Raw genomic sequence first — 25,156 nt, 5'->3', positions numbered from 1 at the left:
GGTTTATGATACTGAAACAGAACCCAATGCAAAATGACTTTGGTGGATAAATTGGCCTCAAAGCTCCACCACCACAAATGAAATACTATTATAATTTACACTGCCGAGTACATTACATAAACTAATCATATCCAGAAAAAATACTATAATATAAACTGAGCAGATTTACCATTTTCAGCGTTTGCATCACATTTCTTCAACACACAACAGACAAATCTTAGCAAGATGAACCATAACAACTACATCAATATAGTTTTTTTTTTTTTTTTTTTTTTTAACCATACTGATATCCTTGCAACAAACACCATATCCAGAAAATAATGGTGGATGAAGATGAGGTGAGAAAACCAAAAAAAATTCATCCAGTGACATTATTTTCCAAACTAAAATTTCCACAAAGCATATACAAACTTCTCATTCTCAAGGTTACTCTATTTCCAATATTATTCGCATGTTTAAGAGTGAAACCAAGTACTATGTAACAAAAACAAGAATGCTAGCATATATAATCAATCCACCTACTATCCCCATCTGGCTGATCTGGCCATGGCAATAATGAAATTCAGGATTTAATCCCCCCCATTTCTTAAACAAAAGTAACGGAGATCGAAAAGTTATTGGACGACAATAAATTGAAGAATATACGAATCTTCGTATAATTAGAAATTATGGTTTTTAATAAGATTTTATTTCTTTATTAGTTAGCTTCCTATTCCTTTTGGTTTCATAGTTAGTGCTTATGCCTATGGCTGTTATGTAATGGTTTAAATACTAGACTGGACTTTTGATATGAATATTGATTTGGGATTGGTTCTCTGGTCTCTCATCTTCTTTTTTTTTCTTTTTTTGATTGGCATTGGGATATCCAAATCAAAGCCCGACTAATCTCCAAGGGTGCACAAGCCCTTGGCAAGGAGTTTCCTGCAAGTGCACCATGGTTAATTTAAGGGTTTTCTCCTAGTCCGATGGTCCCAAGGAATTATTAGCACCTAAGAGGTTTCGATTCCTGAACCTTGGAGAGAACGCACTCCCAAGACCCAAGGCCTTGCCACCAACACCTTTTGGTGCTACATCACAAAGTTGTTACGATCTCAGTAACTAATGGTGAATGTTCGAAAAAAACAAAAAATAAAGAAATAAAAAGAGTAACTAGTGAGTAAAGCTATAGCCTATAAAATACAGAACCATTCTGAAAATGATACATAAAGGTTTTACATGAATCACTAAAACGGGGTGGCATACATGTTTAATTTGATGTATGGAAAAATAGAGAGAATGAAATATGTATTGATGATTGATATGATTGATTGATGTATATTGTATATATTACAATGATTCATGATTCCTATATATAGAAGAGGGTGAGTGTGTAGTAGGTGAGGAGTAGGTGAAGTAGGTGAGTGTGTAGTAGGTGGTAGTGGTAGGTGTGTAGTAGGTGAATTTTAACAGCCCCCCGCAAACTCAAGGGGGATAGGAACTAACCAACTTGAGTTTGGAGAGAGTAACAAAACAAGAAAATACATAAAAATAAAAGAGGATAGGAGACACTGTATGGTCGTGTCAGACCATTGGTGAAGACACTGGATGGTGGTGTCATAACGTTGTAGAGGACACTGTATGCGAGTGTCATAACGTTGTAGAAGACAGTTTATGGGGTCATGTCGGGCCGTTGTAGCAGACAATGTTGTGACAGTTGTTGTGACAGTTTACAGAGTCTTGCTGGACCCTTGTAGAAACTAACCGGAATCAATGTCGGGACAGTTTACAGAGTCTTGTCGGACCCATGAAGGAGCTAACCGTAATCAATGTCGGGACAGTTTACAGAGTCTTGTCGGACACATGAAGGAGCTAACCGGAATCAATGTCGGGACAGTTTACTGAGTCTTGTCGGACCCATGAAGGAGCTAACCGGAATCAATGTCGGGACAGTTTACAGAGTCTTGTCGGACCCCTAAAAAGTCGCACCCTCAAAAGGTGTGCCAATCTTTCAAAAAGGCGTGCCATCAAAAGGCGTGCCCAATCCATAAAAAGGCGTGCCATCAAAAGGCGAGCCCAAGTCATAAAAAGACGTGCCATCAAAAGGCGTGCCAAGTTGTCGGCGAGCGCCGAGCGGCGCATGATGCGCGTGTCTGCCTCTTCGTCAAGGTCTTTATAAATCGAAGCGGAGGCGGAGGCTGAGGCTGAGGCAGAAGCGAAGACAAAAAAACCTGGGAAAAAACTTCTGAAAAACTCTTCATTTTCTGAGAGAGATATTCGTTTTCTGAGAGATTGCCTCTAAGAGCTGTAAATCTTGAAACACTCTGTAACCAACCCTTCCGAACATTATCAGTCTGAAATTGCTATTTCGCTGAAACACTCAGCAACCCAAAAAACATGGCCTCTTCTTCCCGTTCAGCTACCCAAAATATGGCCTCTTCATCCCGTGGTCTACTCACTCTCTTTCCCGACCTCAACGAGTCAACAAGAGAGATAACTGGTGCGGTGGCCCGTGAACCTCAACAAAACACCCCTAGTTTTGCTCCGTTGAACTTTCCGATGCGGTCGGTGGAGCAAAAAATGGCGGTGCAAACTGATATTGAGGCCAATTAGTATACTTTGAAGTCATGTGTAGAGACCATGACGGCGGTCACAAACCTGTCGCACCGACTGCAGAGTAGGACAAATGAGGTGCAACAGTTAAACGCCCAACTGGCTCTGCTCCAGCGCATGTATAAGGATGCGCAAGCAGAGATAAGTGTGCTAAAGGCGGAAAACAAGGAGCTGAAGCGGAAGGCCACCGTGATATTCTGATTTGGAGGGCCGCCATATACTGCAGCGGAGGAGCAGGGGGGTGTGAATGTGCTCGGTGGATTAGGAAGCACGGAGACAACACCGTCAAGGGCCGCCCAGGACGGAGGCAAGAAGAAAAGGCCGGCGGAATAGGCGAAGAAGTGAGGTCGGTGGGTGGCCGGCTGCAGAAAAGAAAACAAATCTTGGGGTGTTGTGTTTTTTTTTTTTTTTTTTTTTTTGTGTGGTGTAAAATGGTGATCGGGGTGAGCCCCGACATGAATAAAATAAGATGGTGTGCAGTTCGTTTTAATATTGAAAAAAAAGATGAAAAATAAAATGAAAGAGAAATAAAAAAGAAAGAAATAGAAAGAATATAGGTGTGAAAAGTAATCAGAATATATAGATATATATATATATATATGATTATTTTTTTTTTGTTTTTATTTTATTTATTTATTTTTTTTTTATATAAAATCAATGGGGAACAGGTTGAAAAGAAATAATGGGAAGTATTAAAAGAAATGGGGGATAAAAGATGTGTGTAATGTGATGATGAGAAACGAAAATAAAAATCAGGAAGAGACATGCCAGGTGGGTTGAAGAATAAAAAATAAGGAAAAGGCTGAAATATTAAAAAAAAAAGATTGTGGGTGTGCTGGAGTGGAGAGAAAATAATAATAATTATGATTATTATTATAAAATAAATAAAAAGTTGCTAGAGAAATAAAAAAAGAAAAGGAAAGTGGGGTGAGGATGGGTTCAAAAGTGGACTTGAAAAACATGAGTGTATGTATTGTTTATTTGAGATAATAATAATAATAACTTTATTGATTGAAAGCTGTGCCTCTGTCTCTGATGGTTGTGAAGCCATGGCCGTAGAGCTCGTGATGGGTTACAGAAACGACAGCTTTACGTCTCACATGGAAGAGAATGCAGTGGTTCAAGAAGCAGCCTCTGGGCTCGAGAGTGTTTGAGAAGCTCATTAGACTTCTTTCTCAGTCTCAACAACAACAACAGAGACAAGAGGGTTGTGAGAGTTACGCCGATAAGCTCAAAGATGTCTGATATACCACCGGACGTGCGCAGGGCAGGTGCGAACCGAGCTCGCAAGCAAGCAACAACCGTGATACCGCAGCAGAGTTGTTGTCGGAGCTGGCCAACCGAAGCAGCAGTAGTGGTGTCGCAGACGAGTCGGCATCGGCATTGGTCGGCGAAATCGAGCTCCGATGTGCCTAGATCTCTGGTCGTCGGTTCCTCCGGCTTGCTTCCGGTGACTGGCCTGTGACCGCGTAGGGCTTGGTAGGAGCCGAAGGCCTTGTCGCATACACGACACTTGTAGACGGGCTTTGAAAACCAAGAGGTTGCTGCGGTGGGTGAGTTGAGAGCTTCGAGAGCCATTACAACTTAGTGAAGGTATGTGTAGAAAATAAGCGGAATAGGTTGAGGTCCGGCGGACGGCCAAGGTGAGGTTGCCGCCCGCCGGTGAAGCGAAAATATTAGGTTCTAAACCTGCTCTGATACCATGTTTAATTTGATGTATGGAAAAATAGAGAGAATGAAATATGTATTGATGATTGATATGATTGATTGATGTATATTGTATATATTACAATGATTCATGATTCCTATATATAGAAGAGGGTGAGTGTGTAGTAGGTGAGGAGTAGGTGAAGTAGGTGAGTGTGTAGTAGGTGGTAGTGGTAGGTGTGTAGTAGGTGAATTTTAACAATACATAATCGTGCATCCAAAACAAGCAATTCACAAATGAAGATCTATCACACATTTTATCCATGCACAAACTCACCATACCTTCTGTGAAAAAACTATGTACCCCAAAAATGTTATAGCGATCCTGGTGTTGACCCGACTCTTGTGGTATCCCAGACTCAAGTTTAATGCTTTCATATTGTTGATTACCTCTTTCTCTCCTTGTACCTCCTTTAAATTGGCTTTAGAGTTGTTGTGGTTGTGTTTGGGCAGGTTGGTCACTTATTTTTCAAACCTTGTGCTGCTTAGAATTTTAGTCCTTCGCTCGAGCGGCACCTCCTACGCTCGAGCGAGCTTTGCAAACACTCAGTACTTTTGCAAGTCTGCAAAATTACTGGGAGAGTGATTTCTACGTTCAAGCGGCGTTTCCTACGCTCGAGCGGATGGGCGCTCGAGCAGCCTTTCTTGTGCTCAAGCGTTGGTCTGTTGTCTGCAAAACTGCTGGATGTGTGTTTTCCACGCTCGAGTGCCACTTCGTGAGCTCGAGCGGTGAGTGTCTTATCGATTGTGTCTTGGTGCTCGAGTGGCCTTTCTTGCGCTCGAGCCGAACAACTTATTGTGTCTGACGCTTAAGCATCAACTCTTCCGCTTGAGCGGACTGTACGTATATCAGATCGTGAAAATGACTTTTTACATCACTTTTTCATATCTTTTCTCCCTAAAACCTAAAGTTGGCACACTCTCTTTCCAAAATACTCTTTCTCTCTGCATTTTCACCTAGTTTTAGTGATTTCTTCACCCTAATCCCTTTGATAAAAAGGTAGACCATCTCAAGATCTCCATTTTGATCTGAATAGAGTTCGATTTCGGCATCTTTGAAGTTTCACTCTTGCTTGGCTCGTCTTCTCTCTTTGAGGTGGGGATTTTCTACACTTTCATATGGTTTTTAGCTTCATTGTGTAGCAATGGTGGGATTTAAGAGTAGTTTGAACAAACCTAGGGTTTGGGGGTGAAATAAAAAGAGGGGTTTTTCGTAAATGTGAAATAAGTAGATATGGAGTTTGAATATGAGGTTATATTGTGTCAAAATTGTTGATTTTGATACTTGGGTTGATATTTGGGAAATGGGAAGTTTTGCCCTAATTGGATTAAATTGTTTTTTTGTATAAATAATTGAAATTGATAATGGTAATGTGGAATTGGATGATTATTGATGTAAATGGTAGAGTTGACACGTGTTGTCTCTCACCCATGGAAATTTGAAAAACGTATCTATTGAAAAAAATTTACATTTGTTTAGAAATCTTTGTATTGGGCTATCGGTAGAGGATAGCTATGATTGTTGTAGAAATTACATGAGAATTAGGTAAATTGAAATTAACCTATTGTTGGTTGTCATTGAATATGACTATGATTTATATATATTGTATATGTATGATTATTTAGGAGGAGAAAGGAGATTTACTCCATTGTTTGGGAGGATATAGGGGATGGACTCCATTAAAATTAAGTTGGCCAGAGTGTCCAGGATGAAAGTTCCGAAATCTTGTGTACACATGGGTGCCGATCCCGCGGACGAAATTTTCATAAAATGGCAGATTTGAAGTGTTTGTGTGATAGTGCATTGAATTGGAAAGCCACTGAGTTCAGTTGGGTTATTGAAAATGATGAAACTGACTCATGAATTGAGAATACTGAATGAACTTGAAATGAATTGAAATAAAATGAATTGAGATATGAACCTTGGCGTCTTTCGGTTATATAAATGGTGGAGATTTTGTCACCAACATTGTATATACACATTGTACTTACACATTGCACTTATATCTTTGTTAAATCTCATATACTGTGTTAGATTATTTCTACTGGACTTTGGCTCACCCTATTTGCTGATGACCTGCCTCTACCAGGGCAATAGCTTGGAGGGATTTTGGGGGCTAGAGCTTTTTTTTTTTTTTTTTTTTTTTTTTTTGTATAGCCAAGGGTTTAAATTGTATTGAGCTCACTTTTGTGTAACCAAGTAATGGCTTGGAAAGATGTAAGCTTGTAGGGCATATGACTGTTTGTTTAGTTTCAATTCCTTTATCATTGCAACACATGTTGTAAATTCAGGATGAAATTTGTGATATATAATGCATGTGTTAACTTTTGTAAATGAATTCTGATGAATGAAAGTACCTTATATCTATTATCCTTCTGTTTATGAGTTGGATTAATGGTATTATTTTGGGGGCACTCCAAAAATGAAGTGTATGGTGTGTATTCAAACTTGGTGCAATGTAGACCATGCCTAGAACAAATCAAGTATGCACATTTCAATTTTGAGGTGCTTTTTTGTCCCCACATGTAAACCATCATAAAACACTTGATAAACTTGCAAGTTTGCAACCCCTCTAGTGTTTTACCATTAATTTCTGCATAAAAGGGATAAGGTAGAGAACGATCCACATAGGAACACCCCCACAAAGGCTTCTCTGGACTTTGCACACTATCTAAATACTAAATCTCAACATTTCATAATTGACAAGCATGTAAGCTGCCCTACAGTTACAGTACATGGACATAACTATGAATGTACTAATGTTATTATCTAATTATTGTCAAAATTAGAATGAAATTTACGCACAAGCTCTCTCAAGATTCCAAAACAAAGAGCCAAAAGTAAAGTAAAAACACACCCAAGTGTCTGTTCTCAACGTGCCAATGACCCATAGGATGGATCTTGTATCAAAGTTTTGATTGTATATATAATAATAGTAATAAAAGTCACCCATAGTATCTGTGGTTCTAAAAGTCCAGGGTTAGCTTACCTCACTTCGTTTTGTGAATGAAAGCTACGGTCTCTCTTCCCTCATCTGACATTAGTCTCTAAGTTGCTTGTGTGAGCTTCACCTATATTCACTACGTCAGCTTGTTAGTCCTCAAAACCCATGATATTCCCCCAACATGTGGGTCTTCTATACTGAATCTCCAAATCTTTAGAGTGAATTATCAATAATACTATATAGAAAAGTACATCTATGGACCACAATCATTACCCACATCCCAACAACTTTAAATTTACACCATCCACCTCATTTTTGGGATAGAATGTGGGGCACAAATTCATGGTACATAGCATTTGCTGTGAAGTATTGCCAAAGCATCAAAAGATGCACTTGACTGAACAATATTTTCCATTGTTCCGGTACTAAAGAATTTAATTCTGAAGCTAGTTGCTATATGCAGTATGCACAAACGTTCAACACCAATTTGTGTTTTATTGATCTTGTTGAGTACTGTTAGAAGTAGTCTTTGTGGTTAAAAGCATTTTGTATGTAGTCAGAATTTTCAAATGAACATAATTAGGCCTTTACATGTTAGTGAAGAATGTGCATTGGTCATCATACCACTTTTTTTTTTTTTTGATCGGCAAAGAAAAAATTCCATTAAAACATGAAATTTAAAAGGTACAAGAAAAAAAACGCATTGAGAGAGATTCGAAGAGTAAAAATTCACTCTCCTACTACTGCTACTCACGTCTTTACAACCGACCCCTTAACCTCACAAATTATATTTTAAAATACAAATAAAACAACAAAACAAACCCAAAAAAACTACAATTCAAACTCTTGAGCCCCACACCTAACACTGAAACACAGAGAACACCCACACCTGCCGAAGACCACCTAAAGCACTGACACCTAAAACACTGAGCCCCACGCCTACTGCTGCCGAGAACCACCCATGACTGCAAACCCTGCTGGTTACTCCTCCTTGGCTCAACAAAATCCTAGCTCTCGTCTTCAACCTCCGCCGGAAACTGCTACTGGTGCCTCCTGTACAGCTGCTGCGGCCTCCTTAGGTTCTTCTTCAGCAGCCACTGGCTGCTGGTGCCTCCTCTACTGCCGCTGGTGTTGGAGCTGCTCGGCCTCTGGAAATGGAGCTGCTGGTGCCTCCTCTACTGCCGCTGGTGTTGGAGCTGCTCTGCCTCTGGAAATGGAGCTGCTTCAGCAGCCACGCTATTACTCTGAAAACCCAAATTACCAACTTAAACTTCTGCCACGGCTTAAGATGACCTTTCTCGTTATACCACTACTCTCAAGAATTGAAGAGAGTACACATAGGTGGTAAAAGATGACCTTTCTCGTTAAAAAACATGTCATTTCACTGTTTTTCTTTTTTCACCTTTTACATGGATCCACACAACAAATGTAATCTATATTAGTGATGCACAAAAGTGTGTATGGAATGAACATAAGTAACAATAACAACCACGAACAACTTGATCTAGAGAAACATTCTATGTAATTTATTAAATAATTCACCAACAATAATGATAGGATGACCATATATTCTTACCATGTTGTGTTTACCACCTTATGTGTTGATGAATACTATATTGGTTTAATGGGTCATGAGAGGTGGGACTCATTAAAGCAATATACTATTGACACATAAGGTGGTAAACACAACATGGTAAGAATACATGGCCATCCTAGCATTATTGATTCACCGATATGCATCAATATGCAAGACTCACTATATTCAAAAAAATAATAGAATCTATTATACCACATGACAAGCCACATAAGAGGTGAAAAGGTTCGGTGAAATACTCATAAAATGATATATAGCATCCCTCTTCTCATGACTTTATTTGTTTAATAATACTATAATGACCACAATTTTTTACCATATTAGGTTTTACCATCTCATGTGTTACAACTTCATTGCAAACAAACATCTCATCTATTACAGCTGCATTGCAAACATACATGAGTGGTGGAAGTATGTTTCCAATGCAGTGGTGAAACATGAGATGGAAAACAAAATGTGAAAAGAAATTTGTGGTCAGTGTAGAATTATTGATATTTGTTTTTTGTATTCTTTGTGAGGCGATTACCTGATGTTCATGTACTCGCGAAGGTATGCCTAACTTTCTACATCACATCTCCACATCTGAAAACCATCAAGTGTTTTTTGGGTGCAAACTAAAGAACTGCTCCATGTTTCCCAAAGAACAGGTCTTCTACTTCTAATCAGCTTTTGGCATTCCTTATAAAGCAAGAAATGCATCTGCTGCCACCATCCATCAAAAACTGATAACCAGTACTCTCTCTCTCTCTCTCTCTCTCTCTCTCTCTCTCTCTCTATACATTATTAAGTTCAACATGGTCCATATTTGTAGCTGATTGTTATACAACATTTCACCTAATTTTCATCAATAATAAGTTTTGATCACTTTATAAGTTGTATGTTTGGATCTGGCAGAGTAAACCAGAGACAAAACCGTAGGGTAATTCAATAAAAAGAGATGGGAAGAGGAAAAATTGTCATCAGAAGAATTGATAATTCGACGAGCAGGCAAGTGACTTTCTCAAAGCGCAGAAATGGATTGCTTAAGAAAGCCAAGGAACTATCAATTCTTTGTGATGCCGAAGTTGGAGTGATTGTCATCTCCAGTACTGGGAGGCTCTATGAATTTGCAAGCCCTAGGTCTCCCTCTCTCTCTCTCTCTCTCTCTCTAAAATTCTGCATCTTGGAGACTGATATCCCATTATTTATGTTGTTCCTAAATGCTTGTATCTATTTGTTCTATGTTTTTGTTTTGATTGTTTTCTGGTTTAACAGGAAATTCAATACTTCACAGATTTAGGATTTAAATCTACTGTTTGCCTTACAATGGACTAACATCTACCGTAAGTTGTGAATTGTGATGATCTAGTGAAAGTCTAATCACTTTTGTAAACGTTTTGAAAGATCATAGTCAAACATGCACCTGAATGCCAATACAAATAGAAAACTATCTAGTTTAAGGCTATGCTAAATGAAAATTTTATCAAACAATAAAAGTTGACCATGGAAACATTGCTTAGGGTTTAGCAGATTAGTGATGCATATTTTATGGCAAGTTTAAAATTGTATAAAATAGGCTAAGGTCTGTAGAAATTTGATGAGTTATGCTTCTAGGTGATGAGAATTTCCATTGAATAGTGAAAAGGAATGCAATGGCAATGCAATAGATGCTGTAAACAGTTGAGAGTTTTCTTACTATCACTAGTACCCTTATTTGGATGACTAGTGACCCTCTCACATCATGTGTGTGCAAAACAAAGTAGAGGGTGAGGTGGCTTAGGGAGACTGGAAAACTAGACTATTTTGAGATGTAAGTCTTCTAATATTCTTTTCCCAAATAGTTACTAATGGGTACAGTTTAAACAATACTGAAACTACCTTTTTGGATAATTTTGGTATAAGATTTAACATTACATAGCTTCATTTTTGCGTCCACGCCAATAAAGGTATTCGCTTAATAATATAGCATATAGATAATATGCTATTTTATGTATTTTACACTCCAATAACATGCATAGGAGGAAAAGGAAAATTTATTGAACTATTAGAATCAGTTGGCATTAGATCTCTTCTTTCACTATCATTATCCAATAACTTCCTTACAATAAAAATTCATGCATAAAAAGGAGAAAATATTCAGAAATTATAATGATATTTCATGAAGAAAAAGAAAAAGAACGAAGAGTCAAGCTCAAGCCTACATTAGGGAAAAAAGAAGCCTTCTTGATCTTCTATTTTTTTTTATCAGCAAAAAGGAAACTTTATTGATAATAACAACATACATTTCATATGACATTACATCAATAAAGGAGGGAAGTGCATGAAGCTCAATCATGAGCTAGCACAACTACAAAGGATGGAGAGGAACCAACACAAACCAAGGAGAGAAAATAAGAAAAAAGAAAAAATAAAGAGGTGCTGCTGCTGCTGCACCTTCTAACCCAGACACCAAAAACACCCCAGACACTGCTACAATGCAACAATACTGCTGCGCCTTCTTGATCTTCTAATTAAGCATTATTGACCTAAATATTGGTGAAACAGGCAGCTCACAACAGAAAATCACTGTCAAGACATACTATAAAGGAGAATACTAAACTTCATTGCTTAATTCCTTCAAGATGCTCCTAACCCTCAAGTCAATTAGAGATTTCTTCAATGCAATTCAGCCAATAAACCAAGCCCTTTTTTTCTTAAATTTTAGTCTACTTAAATAACAATAAATTCAAACGCATGTTAACCCAATTATTATTAACTGACCTAGGCTTTGACATTCAAATTTTGTTAGTGAATTTCTCCTTGCTGCAAATAGATATAATAGGATAACCTGAACATCCGATCTTCAGATGTCACACACAAACAAGCAACATATTATGTAGTGTGGACCCATGTACCAACACACTCATGGACATTAAGCAAGTAAAGAAATATATATATAGACATAATTTAATGTTTATAGCGTTCCCCTTCTCATTTATTTTCTTTTTTATTGCCCTTTGAACTCTTTTGCACCACCAAGTGTCTCTAGATGAAAGCCTACTCCCTTCAATTCTCCAAAAACTCATTTTCCTACTTTTTTAACACAACTAGACATCTCACACCACATAATGTCAGTTTCCTCATTTGAAATCCATTGTCTTTCCTTGATCATCCTATTTTCAAAGAGTACTAAATTTTCATTTTTCAAGCTCCATACCTAGTTCCCCTTCTATTTTTAATTTATATTCTATCTCCTAATACATATATCTAATACCGTTAATTTATATTGCGAAATTAAGTTCTCATTACTATTATTTACAATCTCATACATATTCCTCTACCAACCTTATAGAAGGAAAATATATATATATTTTACTAACATTTTGTTCTACTTTTGAATGTTACTTAATTATCTATCCCTCGTTTTAAAACAAATGCTTGTTATTACACAGTACACAATTATATGCCATTACAAATTATATGATTGCGTATGTATTACCTCCATCATTTCTCATTCTAATCTTTGATCCATTATAGCTGTATTTGGTTAGAGGATTTGATGAGGGAAATGGAAAGGGAAAGAAAATAGAAAGAAAATGAGAAAGAATTAATAGGATTCGAATTCCAAGCTACGTTTGGTCGAGTTGGGAAATGGAGAAAGAAAGGAGCCTAAGTGAACCAAAAACACAAAGAGTGACTTTCTTTTCCATTGTGTTTTCCACTATAACCAAACAAAGAGTGAGATTGCATTTCCATTTCCATTTCCATTTCTCACACCAAATCCTCCAACCAAACATAGCCAATATCCATCCCTTTTTTCCCATTACTGTTCCGATATTCCAAATACCCAAGCACATCCTATTCTCTTTGACTAACTTCTTTACCTGCACTTGGCTATTAAACTGTAGGAACTGTTGCCTACTTCTCACTGCATCTTGGCTCTAACATACTGCAACTCTAGCCCTCCCTATTTGCCGAGAGAGAGAGAGAGAGAGAGAGAGAGAGAGAGAGAATGAAAAATGAAAGAAAAAAATAAACTTAAATACATCGATGAGCTCGAGTCAATAGCCATTAAATTCAGATTTACATCCTTTCCTCCCCAGTGACAATCTTGATAGAAGGAACTCTTGGCCAGGCTTATGTTGTTTAAAACATACAAGCTGGTAATTCTTCAGTAGATTGTACAGTTTACACTATGAAAGTAAACAATATTTTTTGTTGTTTTTCCAGCAGAGAAAAATCAATATTATTTTGAATGACCATCTTTCAAGCACAACACATTTCTTTGCTTTACTTTTTATTTCTTTCAGGGAAAAAAACCAAACTCATTGTTCAATAGTTTTTTCCTTGCATGCACAAATGCCACACAACTATGATCTAGTAATTAGAAATGTAAGCAATTAAAAAACAAAAAATGTTGAGATTTTTCTGTCCGTTACTAATGACCTGTTCATATGATATAATGCAATGAAGTTCTTGCATTATAAGTTCATAAGTAAATATTGACAAACTGAGCAGCTAATATTCTGACTTTACCTTATCAGCATGAGATCAATACTTGAACGATACAACAATGAGCAGGAGAATCATCAGCTTTTGAGTCCTACTTCAGAAGCCAAGGTATTCTTTCATGAGTAACTCACCTATTACCCTGCAAGCTTTCCTGCATTAGTACAGGATATTCAATTAGGTTTTGTTTTTGAATATATTGATTTAAAAGCTAAAATTTTTTGACAGACAGTTCTAATTTTATAGAACTCTTACCATCCAATGGATAGTCACACTTAACAGAAAATGAAACTCATACTAGAATCACTTAAAGCTATAAATTACATCAAATTGATACATGTTTTCGTCTTTTTCTATTTTGATGGGGGAAAGTGTTAGGGAATCCATAACATCTAACCAAGATGGATGAAGTGAAAACACATAAATGAACAAACGTACAAGAAAGATACATGACATGCACACACGAAGAACACAAGATTTACACAGTTCACTCCAATCTAGGGCTACCTTCACAGCTATTACAATTTTCACTATGATCAGAAAGGTTACAAGAGATTACAAGAAATAGTTGTCTTCCCTCAACTGAAATACATAGAAAATTAGGGGAACAGGTCACAAGTGTGGAAAGGCATGAGTGGTTAGTGTTCAATACTTATCAATTAAGAAGCACGGAACACTACTAATAAGGTCACGGACACACTCCTCAAACACATGTCCGATACTCTTTTTCAATGTCCATAATGTCTGATACTCTTTTTCATTGTCCATAATTAAAAAATTTTAAAAAAAAATCTTAATTTTAGACACATACCCAACATTCATTTTGCTTTCCATTACTTCTTAGCCATGTCTAACCAAAAAACCCAAACCAAAACTAAGCCTTAAGTCCTATTGAATGGAGTCGGCTACATGAATCCTTCTTCTCCACGCGGCCCTGTCAAAGGTCATTTCGTTAGTCAAATTAAGTAAATCCATATATCTATTTACAACGTTAACCAACGTTAATCTAGGCCTACCCCGTCTCCTAACACTTCCATCTACCATTACAGCATCACATCTCTTCACTATTGCATCTGTTGGTCTCCGTTGAATATGACCAAACCATCTCAATCGATTTTCTCTCAACTTATCTTCTATCGGTGCTACTCCTACCCATTCCCGAATACACTCATTCCTAATTCTATCTTGTCTAGTCTTGCCACACATCCACCTTAACATTCTCATCTCAGCCACACTCATCTTATCTACATGTTGTTTCTTGGTTGCCCATCACTCCGTCCCATACAATATCGCTGGTCTAATAGCCGTTTTATAGAACTTACCTTTAAGTCTAGCGGGTATTCGTTTATCACACAGTATCCCAAATGCACTTCTCCACTTACACCATCCCGCCTTAATCCTATAGGCCACATCCCCATCAATCTCCCCCGATGTTGTGATAATCGAAGTTACACGGACTCGGGTACGGGTATCGAGTGCGGGTGCGTATCTAGACGTCGGACACTTCAAAATTAAAAATTAAGGATACGTGGATATGTATCCAAATTTGGATACGGGTACGGGGATATGTTAAATAGTTTTTTTTTAAAAAATATATTTATTATAATGCGGACACAGGACACGACAATTTTTTAAAAATGGGGATACAGACACGACAGGAGACACGGGAAATTTTTTAATTTTTTTATAAATATTTTTATTTTAATATACATTAATTATTTTATTTATTTATTCTATTTTTTAAATAATGTGTTTCAATTAATTTATTTTATTTTTTTTATTAATATATATAAGTATATATTATCTTATAAATATATTATATGTTATGTAATATATAATAATAATAGTTATTATTATAGTTATCATAATAATAGTTATTATTATTTATTATTCAGTTCCTTAACTATTATTATTATTATATATAAACTACTATTATTATTATATATAGATAGATTATTATTATATATAAACTATTATTATTATTATATAAAGATAGATAATAATAGTTATTATTATATATAGAGATAGATAATAATAGTTATTATTATTATTATTATTATATTTAGATAGATGATATGAATCAAACAGAGACGAACGACAGAGACAGAGGGAGAGAATCGCGATCGCGAGGGAGAGGGAGAGAGAGAGAGAGAGAGGCTTTTCGGGTGTTCGGTTGTTCGATCGACTGATGGAGCTGCGATCTTCGACTGGATCAAAAGGATGGAGCTCAATTGAGGTCTTCAATCTTCGACTGGTTCGACCAGGTTCTCTCTTGCTCTCACCTCTTTCATTTCTTTTGCACTATAAAGAGCCGTGTCCGAAAGTGAATAGGCGAATCCGACACAGATCCTGCACCCGTGTCGTGTCGTGTCGACACGGGTACTTCGCCCCAAAGTGGCGAGTCCATGTAATACAGGTGATAATCGACCCTAAATAACGAAAATGTTCACTCTTAGGTAGTTCTTGATTCTCAATTTTCACTTCTCCTCTGCTTTCATTGTTACTGTTACTAAATTTACACTCCATATACTCTGTCTTAGTTCTACTTATCCGAAATCCTTTAGATTCAAGAGCTTTTTTCCAAATCTCCAACTTTGTATTAACTCCTTCTCTAGTCTCATCCACTAGCACTATATCGTTTGCAAAAACCATACACCATGGCACGTCATCCTGGATATTTTTTATCAACTCATCCATAACTAAAGCAAAAAGATAAGGACTTAAGGTAGATCCTTAGTAGAAACCTACAGTGATAGGAAATTCATTTGTCTCTCCAGCAGGCGATCTAAGAGTGGTCACCACCCCTACATACATGTCCCTAATCACATCAATGTAACCTTTTGTCACAATTTTTTTGTTAACACCCACCATATTATATCCCGGGGCACTCTATCATTTGCTTTCTCAAGGTCGATAAATACCATATGAATGTCTCTTTTCTTTTCTCTATACTTTTCTATTACTCTCCTCAAAAGATAGATCACTTTCATTGTTGTCCTGCCAAGCATAAACCTAAATTAATTCTGTAGCGCCTCCGTTATAGCTCGCAATCTGCATTCTATCACCCTCTCCTACACTTTCATTATATGACACATTAGCTTGATTCCTCTATAATTGTTGCAATTCAGGATATCACCTTTATTCTTATAGATTGGCACTAAAATACTCTTCCTCCACTCATCTGGCATGTTCCTAGTCAACAAAATTTTGCTAAACAACCTAATCAACCAAGCAACCCCCTTTTTACCCAAACACTTCCAAGCTTCAATAGGGATATCATCTGATCCTAAAGCCTTATTTGATTTCATCTTCTTAAGTGCATACAAAGTTCCTAATCCTACAATAGAACCTACAATCTTGGTTTATAATATTACTGGCTATTTCTTCCCTTATTGTCGTACCTCTATGTTCCTCAATAGTTTCTCAAAATAGTTCTTCCATCTTTCTTTAATCTCTTCATCCCTCACCAATACCTTAGAATCCTCACTCTTGATACACTTAACTTGATCAAAATCTCTTGTTTACCTTTCTCATATCTTAGCAAGTTTGTATACCCTCTTCTCTCCCTCCTTCCTATCTAGTCTAGTGTATAGATCATCATAAGCTTTCAACTTAACCTCTCTCACTACTTTCTTGACCTCCTTATTAGCCAATCTATAGCTCTTAAGGTTTTTCACGGTTCTATCATTTTGCCACTTTTTAAAGCACTCTTTTTTCGCCTTAACTACCGCTTGAACCTCTTCTCTCCACTACCAAGTTTCCCTAGAACTGTGTCCCGTTCCTTTCGACTCTCCAAGCACTTCCCTTGAGATTCTCCTCATACAATTGGCCATCGAGTTCTACATAGTGTTAGCATCATCTTCTAATACCCAAATACCTTCCTTATCCATTCTATTCTTAAATATTTCTAATTTATTCCCTTTTATGTCCCACCATCTCGTCCTACGACGCCCGCCATCCTTCCTAGCTTGGTATTGTCCTCTAAAATATAAATCTAGCACCAAAATCCTATGTTGAGAGATCAAGCTCTCTCCAGGAATTACCTTACAATCATTGCATTTTAGGCAATCCACTTTTCTCACTAAGAAGTAATCTATTTGGCTCTTAACTGACCCACTCTTAAAGTTTATCAAATGTTCCTCCCTCTTCTTATACATAGTATTGGCCACCACCAAGTCAGAAGTTAACGCAAAATCTAAAATACTCTCTTCAGCCTCATTTCTGTCACCAAAATCGTATCCACCATGCACACTTTCATAGCCTAGTTTATCTATGCCTATATGGCCATTAAAATCTCCACCTATAACCAGGTTCTCTCCTATGGGTATCTCTTGTAAGATCTCATCCATTTGCTCCCAAAAATCCCTCTTTGTCAGATCATCTAATCTTACTTAAGGGGCGTATGCACTAATAACGTTCACTACATTCCCTCCAATAACTAGTTTAACTAACATAATCATATCCCCTTTTCTAATGACTGCCACTACATTCTCCACAAGACCCTTGGCAATTAAGATTCCTACCTCATTCCTGCGTCTATCCTTACCACTATAATACAGTTTAAAACCGGTATCCTCAATTTCACTAGCCTTCTCACCCGTCCACTTAGTTTCTTGTACGCAAGCTATACTAACTCTCTTCCTAATCATAATATCTACCAACTCCATCGTCTTACAGTTAAGGTTCCTATATTCCAAGTAGCTACCCTAAACCTATAGTCTTGGACTAGTTTCTTTACCCGCGCTCGTCCAAAAAAACGCGGGAACCTTTGCCCATTTTTCACTGCACCCAGGCGTCGATGCGACGCCCCTTGCTCACTTTTCGAAACACCTGGAGCCAGGCGCAACACGTCACTTGAGGGTAACGACCTAGCATTTAAATGATTCAAAGTATGATTCATTGTCATAAGGGATCCGAACGGCTTTTTTACGTGTTGGCTGTCGGCTACCTAACACACAACCCTCCTCCTTAACCCGAGCTTGGGACCAACGGAGATGTTAACAACCCCAGCGGAGTTTTCTTAGCCATGTCTATCACTAAAAAATAAATATGAGACGAACACTTCTTGGGAATTTTCTAACACATGATTTTCAAAATTTGAGAATTTGACATAAATATTTTATACCCTTAAAAAAATGTATAGTTATTAAGAATATATCCTATAGAAGTTTCACATAAAATCAAATGAAAAATCAAAAAGATACGTACATGTATTAGCAGATCACGTAGGAAGATATGGGAAATGTTGCAATTATATATGTTTGTTGTAGTTTGTTTGATTTTTAACTATTATGATCCCATAGTCTAAAAAATTCATGTAAGACAATTAGATACAAGATTTACTTAGTATCTATTATTAAGTGAAGGCCTTATTTGGTACAGTGAAGCCTTTGCTCTCCCCATATCACGTGGCAATATTTTTTATTTTTTTAAAAAAAAAGATACAGAAAGAGGTGGGCAAGGCTTGAACCCATGACCATGGGATTAAGGCAAGAGGACTCATACCACTTAAGTTAGGTACACATTATAATATTAATTTCATTATTACTTATTTTTATTCTTACTTATTTGAATTGCGCATGCCACCTGCTAGTAAAGTAATTTTTAATTTTGTATATATCATGAACATATATGAACTATACAATAAAATATGTTCCTAGATAATATAATATCAAGATATAATTGTTTGTGGCTTGTCTGAACTATATCCATGTCCTACTTTTTTAGAATTCGCCGTTAACGTATCCGTGTCATGTCGTGTCTTATTTGTGTCCCATGTCCATGTCTATGCTTTCATAGCTTATCAAGATCCACACTACCCCAATAGAAAGACAGGAGTAAGGTGTTCAAACCCTTCAAAAATCTAAGAATTCCTACAAAAAAAAAAAAGAAAAAAAAAAACATCAATAAAATAAAACAAAGGTAATTTTTTTGACAGATTGCTTAAGTCAGGTCTATCACATTTGCTTTTCAATTTTTTGAAATTTCTAGCTTTGGCAAAGGGAGGCAGAAAGCTTAAGACAACAGTTAAACTACTTGCAAAAAAGCCACAGGTATAATCACCTTTTTCTTTGTCTTATTTTCAATAAATATGATCACACATAAAATGTGTGATCAATGATCATATGTAAACCATAAAATTGCCAAAATTGTATTACATTGCATGTGCAAAAACAAAATATTATATGCTTATTATACATTTTTAACATGTCAATATCAAACCACATTTGTGCTTAGTCGCAGCATGATGTAGTACAGCTTTAGAAAACTTGGAACACTGCAATCTACAATTGGAATTTATGGTGGGTTTGGGACAAGGAAAGCTTCTACATATAGGGTCTACAAGGGTAGAAGAAAGGTTGTATGCTATGGGATTGAAAGGGACTGAGATTAGGTTGCTTTCAACACTAACAGCCTAAGAAATACGGACGCTTCTATGGAGGAACCGTGTTATGCGTACATGACACTATGAAGACACTCCTAAAAGCGTGCATGTCCAACACTTCTTTAACGTGTCGTACTTAAAAATTTTAAATTCATAATATCGAACACTTCTCAGACTCTTCGGTAACACTTCTTGAACCCTCTGAACACGACCTATGTGATAAATCTCTCCATCGTAATAATGTCCATGTTGTGCCATGTCGGTGTCACATGTCAATGTCTATGCTACTTAGATAATAGCTCGCAGAAGTTTCATAAAAGGTGTTCCAGAATCTTGGGAAAATATTTGCAAGTTTTGATGTTAAATTAAAGGCTATTGGCTAAGGGAAAGGGTTAAAGCTCATAATTGATTGGAAACACTACTAGTTCTACCCTAGTATTCTACATTTCAGAACAAATGTTCCAGAAATGGTACATTTCCATTCCAAAACACAAGACAAGACACAAAATTTAGTGATCTGATAATTTTTTCCCATTTATTGCCTTAGTATTTTCTTATGAGAAAAACACGAGTTATAATGAAGTAATATCTTGAAAGAGTGAAGTTCTGCCAAGCAAAAGATCTAAAGAAAAGGATCCATATCGCACCACTAGGCTCATCCTCTATTATCAGAATCTTATGATTCGTGATTCGATTCACAATTCGATTTACAATTTTTGCAAAATTGATACGAATCTCTTTTGGAAGTAAATTTCTAGTGAATCGCACGATTCACAATTTATTCACGATTCGAGTCACTTTTTACGATTCATGCAATTCTTGAAATTATCAAGTCCGATATATTTTTTACTTTTTATTGCTCTATCTTCTTATTGAAAATGACATAATATAACTTTTAATAGCATTTAGTACCACAATAACCAATATATGTACCTGATTTGTTGTTATTTTAGTGATCATAGAGTTTTTAATAGGATCCAATCAAATTCCGTCAAACCTAATAACCTTTATTCTTTTTTTTTTCTTTAAATAATCATAATATATCTTCTAAAGATGTTTAAGATTAAAATAACTTATACCATGAATTATCTATTGCTATTTTATCAAATTAAATATAGTTGCATATTACATAGACGAGGTCAATTATACATTTGAAAATATTTTAGACTTTAAAATAAAATATCCTAAATAATGTTTTCTTATTATTTGGTCATTGTTACTTGGAAAAAGTATGTATGCTTATTGTCCAAATATTAATATCATTGTCAAATTGTTGTTATTTTGGAAATTGAGAGTTTTTCTTTGTTTACTGTCTTTATTAAGAATGGTTGATAAGAAATATCTAAAAAAGGAAAAAGGTAAGATAGTGATCTTACATAGGAACCTTTGTTAACTTCTTACCTATTAAACTACATGATCATCATTCAAAACAACATTTTTATTGATTTAAATCTAAATATTTCATATTCATAAGATATATTTCACATCCAAATGTGCAGATATATTTTTCCAAATAGTTTAGAAAAAGTGACCGAACCTTTACGATTCACGATTCAATTCGATTTACGATTTGAATCCCGATTTGACAACTGTAGGCTCAACTTATATAGGAGATACAGAAATGTGCTTTTAAATAATCAATTTGACCATGAGAAAATTTCAAAGGTATGTAAACATGCATTTTTACATTTGATTAAATGTACAATTGTTAGTTGATAATCAGTCTCACACTTGGAGGTGGATTAATCCATTCCACCAATGTGATCTACATAAGCATACCCTCATGTTCTATATTATGAACCATGTTCTCACTCTTCCAAATGATTGACATTCCAAGTAACATTGATTATAATGTTTCCTCTTATTATACTACTTAATGTGTAGATACAGTAAAAAAAAATACTACAAGCATTTAAACAATCACCATTTATAACGCATGGACTCCAAACTAACAGCAGTTGAAAACTTTAAATTGGTTGACTTCTGGCTTTATCCTTCGTGCACAAACCAGTGAAAAGATGATGCAACAAAAGTATAAAGTCCTTGTGCATCACAAAATAAAATATTTTGTGTATAACCATTTGAGGACACACCTATAGAATCCCAGAACTTCACCTACACTTCCACTGTGATAATAATTTTAGAAAATTGACGGGAGAAGAACTTTCGGATTTGAGTGTGGAAGATCTGGAAAATCTAGAAGGCCAATTGGAAACGAGCTTGAAGGGTATCCGAACAAAAAAGGTACAAAAAATTTAGATGCTATGCAATTTATTATTCAGTGATATTCAAGTTACAAAATACAAAACACTTATGTGATCCTTATTTGGTTTTTGACTTCTGCAGCACCAAATTTTAACTGATGAAATACAAGAATTAAACCAGCAGGTCTTCTCAAAATTTTACCACAAGTAGTACCAGTTTCTGTTTAGGGGCCAATTTTACTTCAGAGTAGCTAACTTCAACTGATTCCACTGCAGGGAGTTATTAGTCATCAAGCAAATACGAAATTGTATAAGGAGGTTAATGTCCTGCGACGAGATAATGCAGAATTACATAAAAAGGTACCGACTGCTTGTATTGACTTTAAATATTTATTTAAAATAAAGAACTTACATACTCGATTTTATTTACAAATTCATCCAATGTGAAAGTTGTTCTCTACAAAGCCTAAGAATTTCTGTTTCAGGCTTATGGAGCAAATGACGTAAACAGAAGTTCCTTCAAACCATATGGTTGCAGCAATGGATATGACTTACATGTACCTATACAACTGCAGCTAAGCCAACCGCAACAAACACACAATGAAACACCAGAAACGCAAGGAATCTAGGGTAGTCTTTCTGCTAGGTACTCTGAAGAAATAAATCAGAAACTAACAGTACCAGATCATATTCTTTTAACATTAATTCTGTCACATCTTCTTCGAAATCACAGATGATTACAACTGCCTTAACAAAGCAGACAGACAACTGTGGGGAATATAGTCAATTTTCATCAACTACTTGCCCTGGAGTGACAAAAATCATTGTTTGCAAACAAGATTGTGTGTGTAAGATAGTGGAAAATAGACATTCAGTATAAACATCAACAATTTCGTAATGATATGGTACTTGGATTAAACTTAAGATTGTTGTGGTATGATCAATCACCTTGTGGTATGATCAATCACCCACCAACTTAATGTAACAATTAGAAATAATAAGTTATTTCAGGGTCCAAGTAAAATTTTAGATGTTTTATTATCAAAATTTTTAAAATAGACATTTTGACCCCCACCAATTCAACGCTGAATTTTCCATACTTAATTTTCAGTTTTATCAAGCAGCCTCTAAAATGATTGGAAAGTTAGGGATGATTAGTTAGGATTCTTTAGGCTTATTTCTTATTACAATTGAAAACATTTAGTCATTACACAATAAGATTATGGCTTACGAAAATAAGGCCATGAGTTTAAGTATTAACAATAACACTTTTCACCAAAAGAATAAAATTGTTTTCTTTTTAGTCTAATCACCCTCGCCGAGTCTAAAAGCGCAATTTGACTCAACGAAAAGGTTGTGTATATATATTGCTTCATGCAGTGGGTCGTCTTTTTTTCAACCCTTGAACTGAGTTAGATTCAGATCCATTTCTGTTTTATAATTAAAAAAAATAAAATAAAAATCTCCCAATTTCATTAGATGGGATTGTATCAATTTTGTAAATAACAACTCCCTAAAAGAGAACCAACAAATATAAATATACTATCAATCACTGACCCCAATGGCATATAGAAAAATGCCTGGTAGCTCCACAGACAAAGGGCTCAAATGGCCCGAATGTCTCACTCTCTTTCTCTTTCTCTTTCTTTGTTTTTCTTTCCCTTTCTTTTTCTTCTCTATCTCTCTTCTTCTCCAACAGATTTTCTCTCTTCTCTGTATCTCTCTCCTTCTCCAAAAGCATCCCTCTCATGCCTGAGAGATTTTGCAAATTCTGATTCGATTTCACTAGAAAGGAACCACGATCTATGGCTGTGTCAACAGATTTGGGTTTGATTTTTTTATTTTGACTGTGGATTTGGTTTTGATTTTGGATTTTAATTTTGATTCTGAGTTTGGATTCAGAAAACCCCAAAATCAACATAATGAAAATGATTAATTTCAACAAACAAATGATTTATTAGTTGTGTTATGATTTGTATTGTTGTCTGGTTTTTGTTGGTTTTGAAGGCGTTATGATATATATGCATACACACACTGATATATATATGTATTGTGAACACGCATATTGGTTTTATAGCCGGCGGCCATAAAAAAACCGCCGGCCAACTTTGAGCTTGATTTTTCTTGTTCTGTTCTGCTGCTTTTTTGTTTGCTTTTTTTTTTTTTGTTTTTTTTTTTTTGAAATTGTGGTTGTGGGTTTGGTTTTGATTTTGGGTTTTGATTTTGATTTTGATTCTGAGTTTGGATTCATAAAAAAAGAACGGAGGAAGAAGAGAGAAAAAAAAAAAAAAAAGTGCTTCGAGCCACTCCTGATTCAAGCTACCCAGCAGCTCTGTGGCATATAATATTGAAAATTGTACAAAACACATGATTTACAGAAGAGACCCAAAAACTTACAAAATTTGTTGACACCCTTACAATTTATCCAATAAAATAGTAAACTATGCATGTGATACAATTGCAAACAAACAAACAAACTAACCAAGTCAATTTAGCATAAAACCCTGAAACAATTTTATATTTAAATATAAAAACAATATAATAAAAATGACAAAAGAATGCATTGTCTTACCTGTTGGGCGTAGATGCTTGAACATTTCAAGAAGGCTTTGGTGGGAGATCTCATAGAATAAACAAATGGGCTACAATTGACTGTCAGATCCACGAATCATCCATGTTTAGGCATTGTGGTGTGTACGGAGTTCCATGTTGTATGTGTATTGGGGTGTCTGTATGTATACCCCATATGGGATTCACAGAGTACAGAATGGTCTTCATGCACAGTGGTGATTTTTTTAGGGCATAGCACGGTGCCCATTTGGGAATTTGAGAATTTTTTTCTTTTTTCTTTTTTCTTCAAAAAATTACGTTCAACCTTCTTATAAAAAAAATTTCTCACTTTTATTAATAATTTGTTAATTATATAAATACAAAAATAATATTCAGTGGGTTTTGTTTAGGTTTTCTGAAAATTAAGCTTTTTTTTTCTTTTTTTTGTTTTTAATAAATATTTTTAAAATTTTAAACATTTTTTTTACTTTTTTAGATGTATCTTACTTAGATGTATCTAAAAAGTAAATATTTATGAAAAATATTTTTAAAAATTAATAAATAGACAAAAATATGACAAATATACCGATTTTTTATACTTTTGGTATTTAGTAGATTTTTAAAAAAAAATTTCGCAAAAATTATACTTTTTAAGTGTATTTATGTTAGGTGTGCCTAAAAATTTTTTAAAAAATGCTTAAAATAATAAAAAAAA

At 35.6% G+C, this 25,156-nt stretch overlaps 1 protein-coding gene and 1 long non-coding RNA gene across 3 annotated transcripts; one reads left to right on the top strand and one right to left on the bottom strand.

Annotated features, from left to right (window-relative positions):
* Positions 1-7,830: 7,830 nt before the first annotated feature.
* On the bottom strand, positions 7,831-24,726 carry LOC114308545 (uncharacterized). 2 transcript variants are annotated; one of them, XR_014347341.1, is made up of 3 exons: positions 24,464-24,726; positions 13,330-13,456; positions 7,831-8,643 (listed from the first exon to the last, which is right to left on the bottom strand). It is a non-coding gene; the product is annotated as an uncharacterized LOC114308545 (long non-coding RNA). The 2 variants fall into 2 exon arrangements; XR_014347339.1 differs by having other exon boundaries at positions 7,848-8,485.
* Positions 8,650-22,760, top strand: LOC114308543 (MADS-box transcription factor 23). The gene is made up of 8 exons (XM_082900013.1): positions 8,650-9,567; positions 9,730-9,954; positions 13,338-13,413; positions 19,294-19,355; positions 21,832-21,931; positions 22,034-22,075; positions 22,168-22,251; positions 22,377-22,760. Exons 2-8 carry the CDS (start codon positions 9,773-9,775, stop codon positions 22,518-22,520), a joined length of 690 nt encoding a protein of 229 aa, XP_082756139.1. The 5' UTR covers positions 8,650-9,567; positions 9,730-9,772; the 3' UTR covers positions 22,521-22,760.
* Positions 24,727-25,156: the final 430 nt, after the last annotated feature.

This window comes from Camellia sinensis, chromosome 12 (assembly GCF_055761805.1).
Source record: "Camellia sinensis isolate YWXY chromosome 12, ASM5576180v1, whole genome shotgun sequence".
In the NCBI taxonomy this organism is placed as follows: Eukaryota; Viridiplantae; Streptophyta; class Magnoliopsida; order Ericales; family Theaceae; genus Camellia; species Camellia sinensis.
This window is presented reverse-complemented; position numbering and strand designations above follow the sequence as displayed.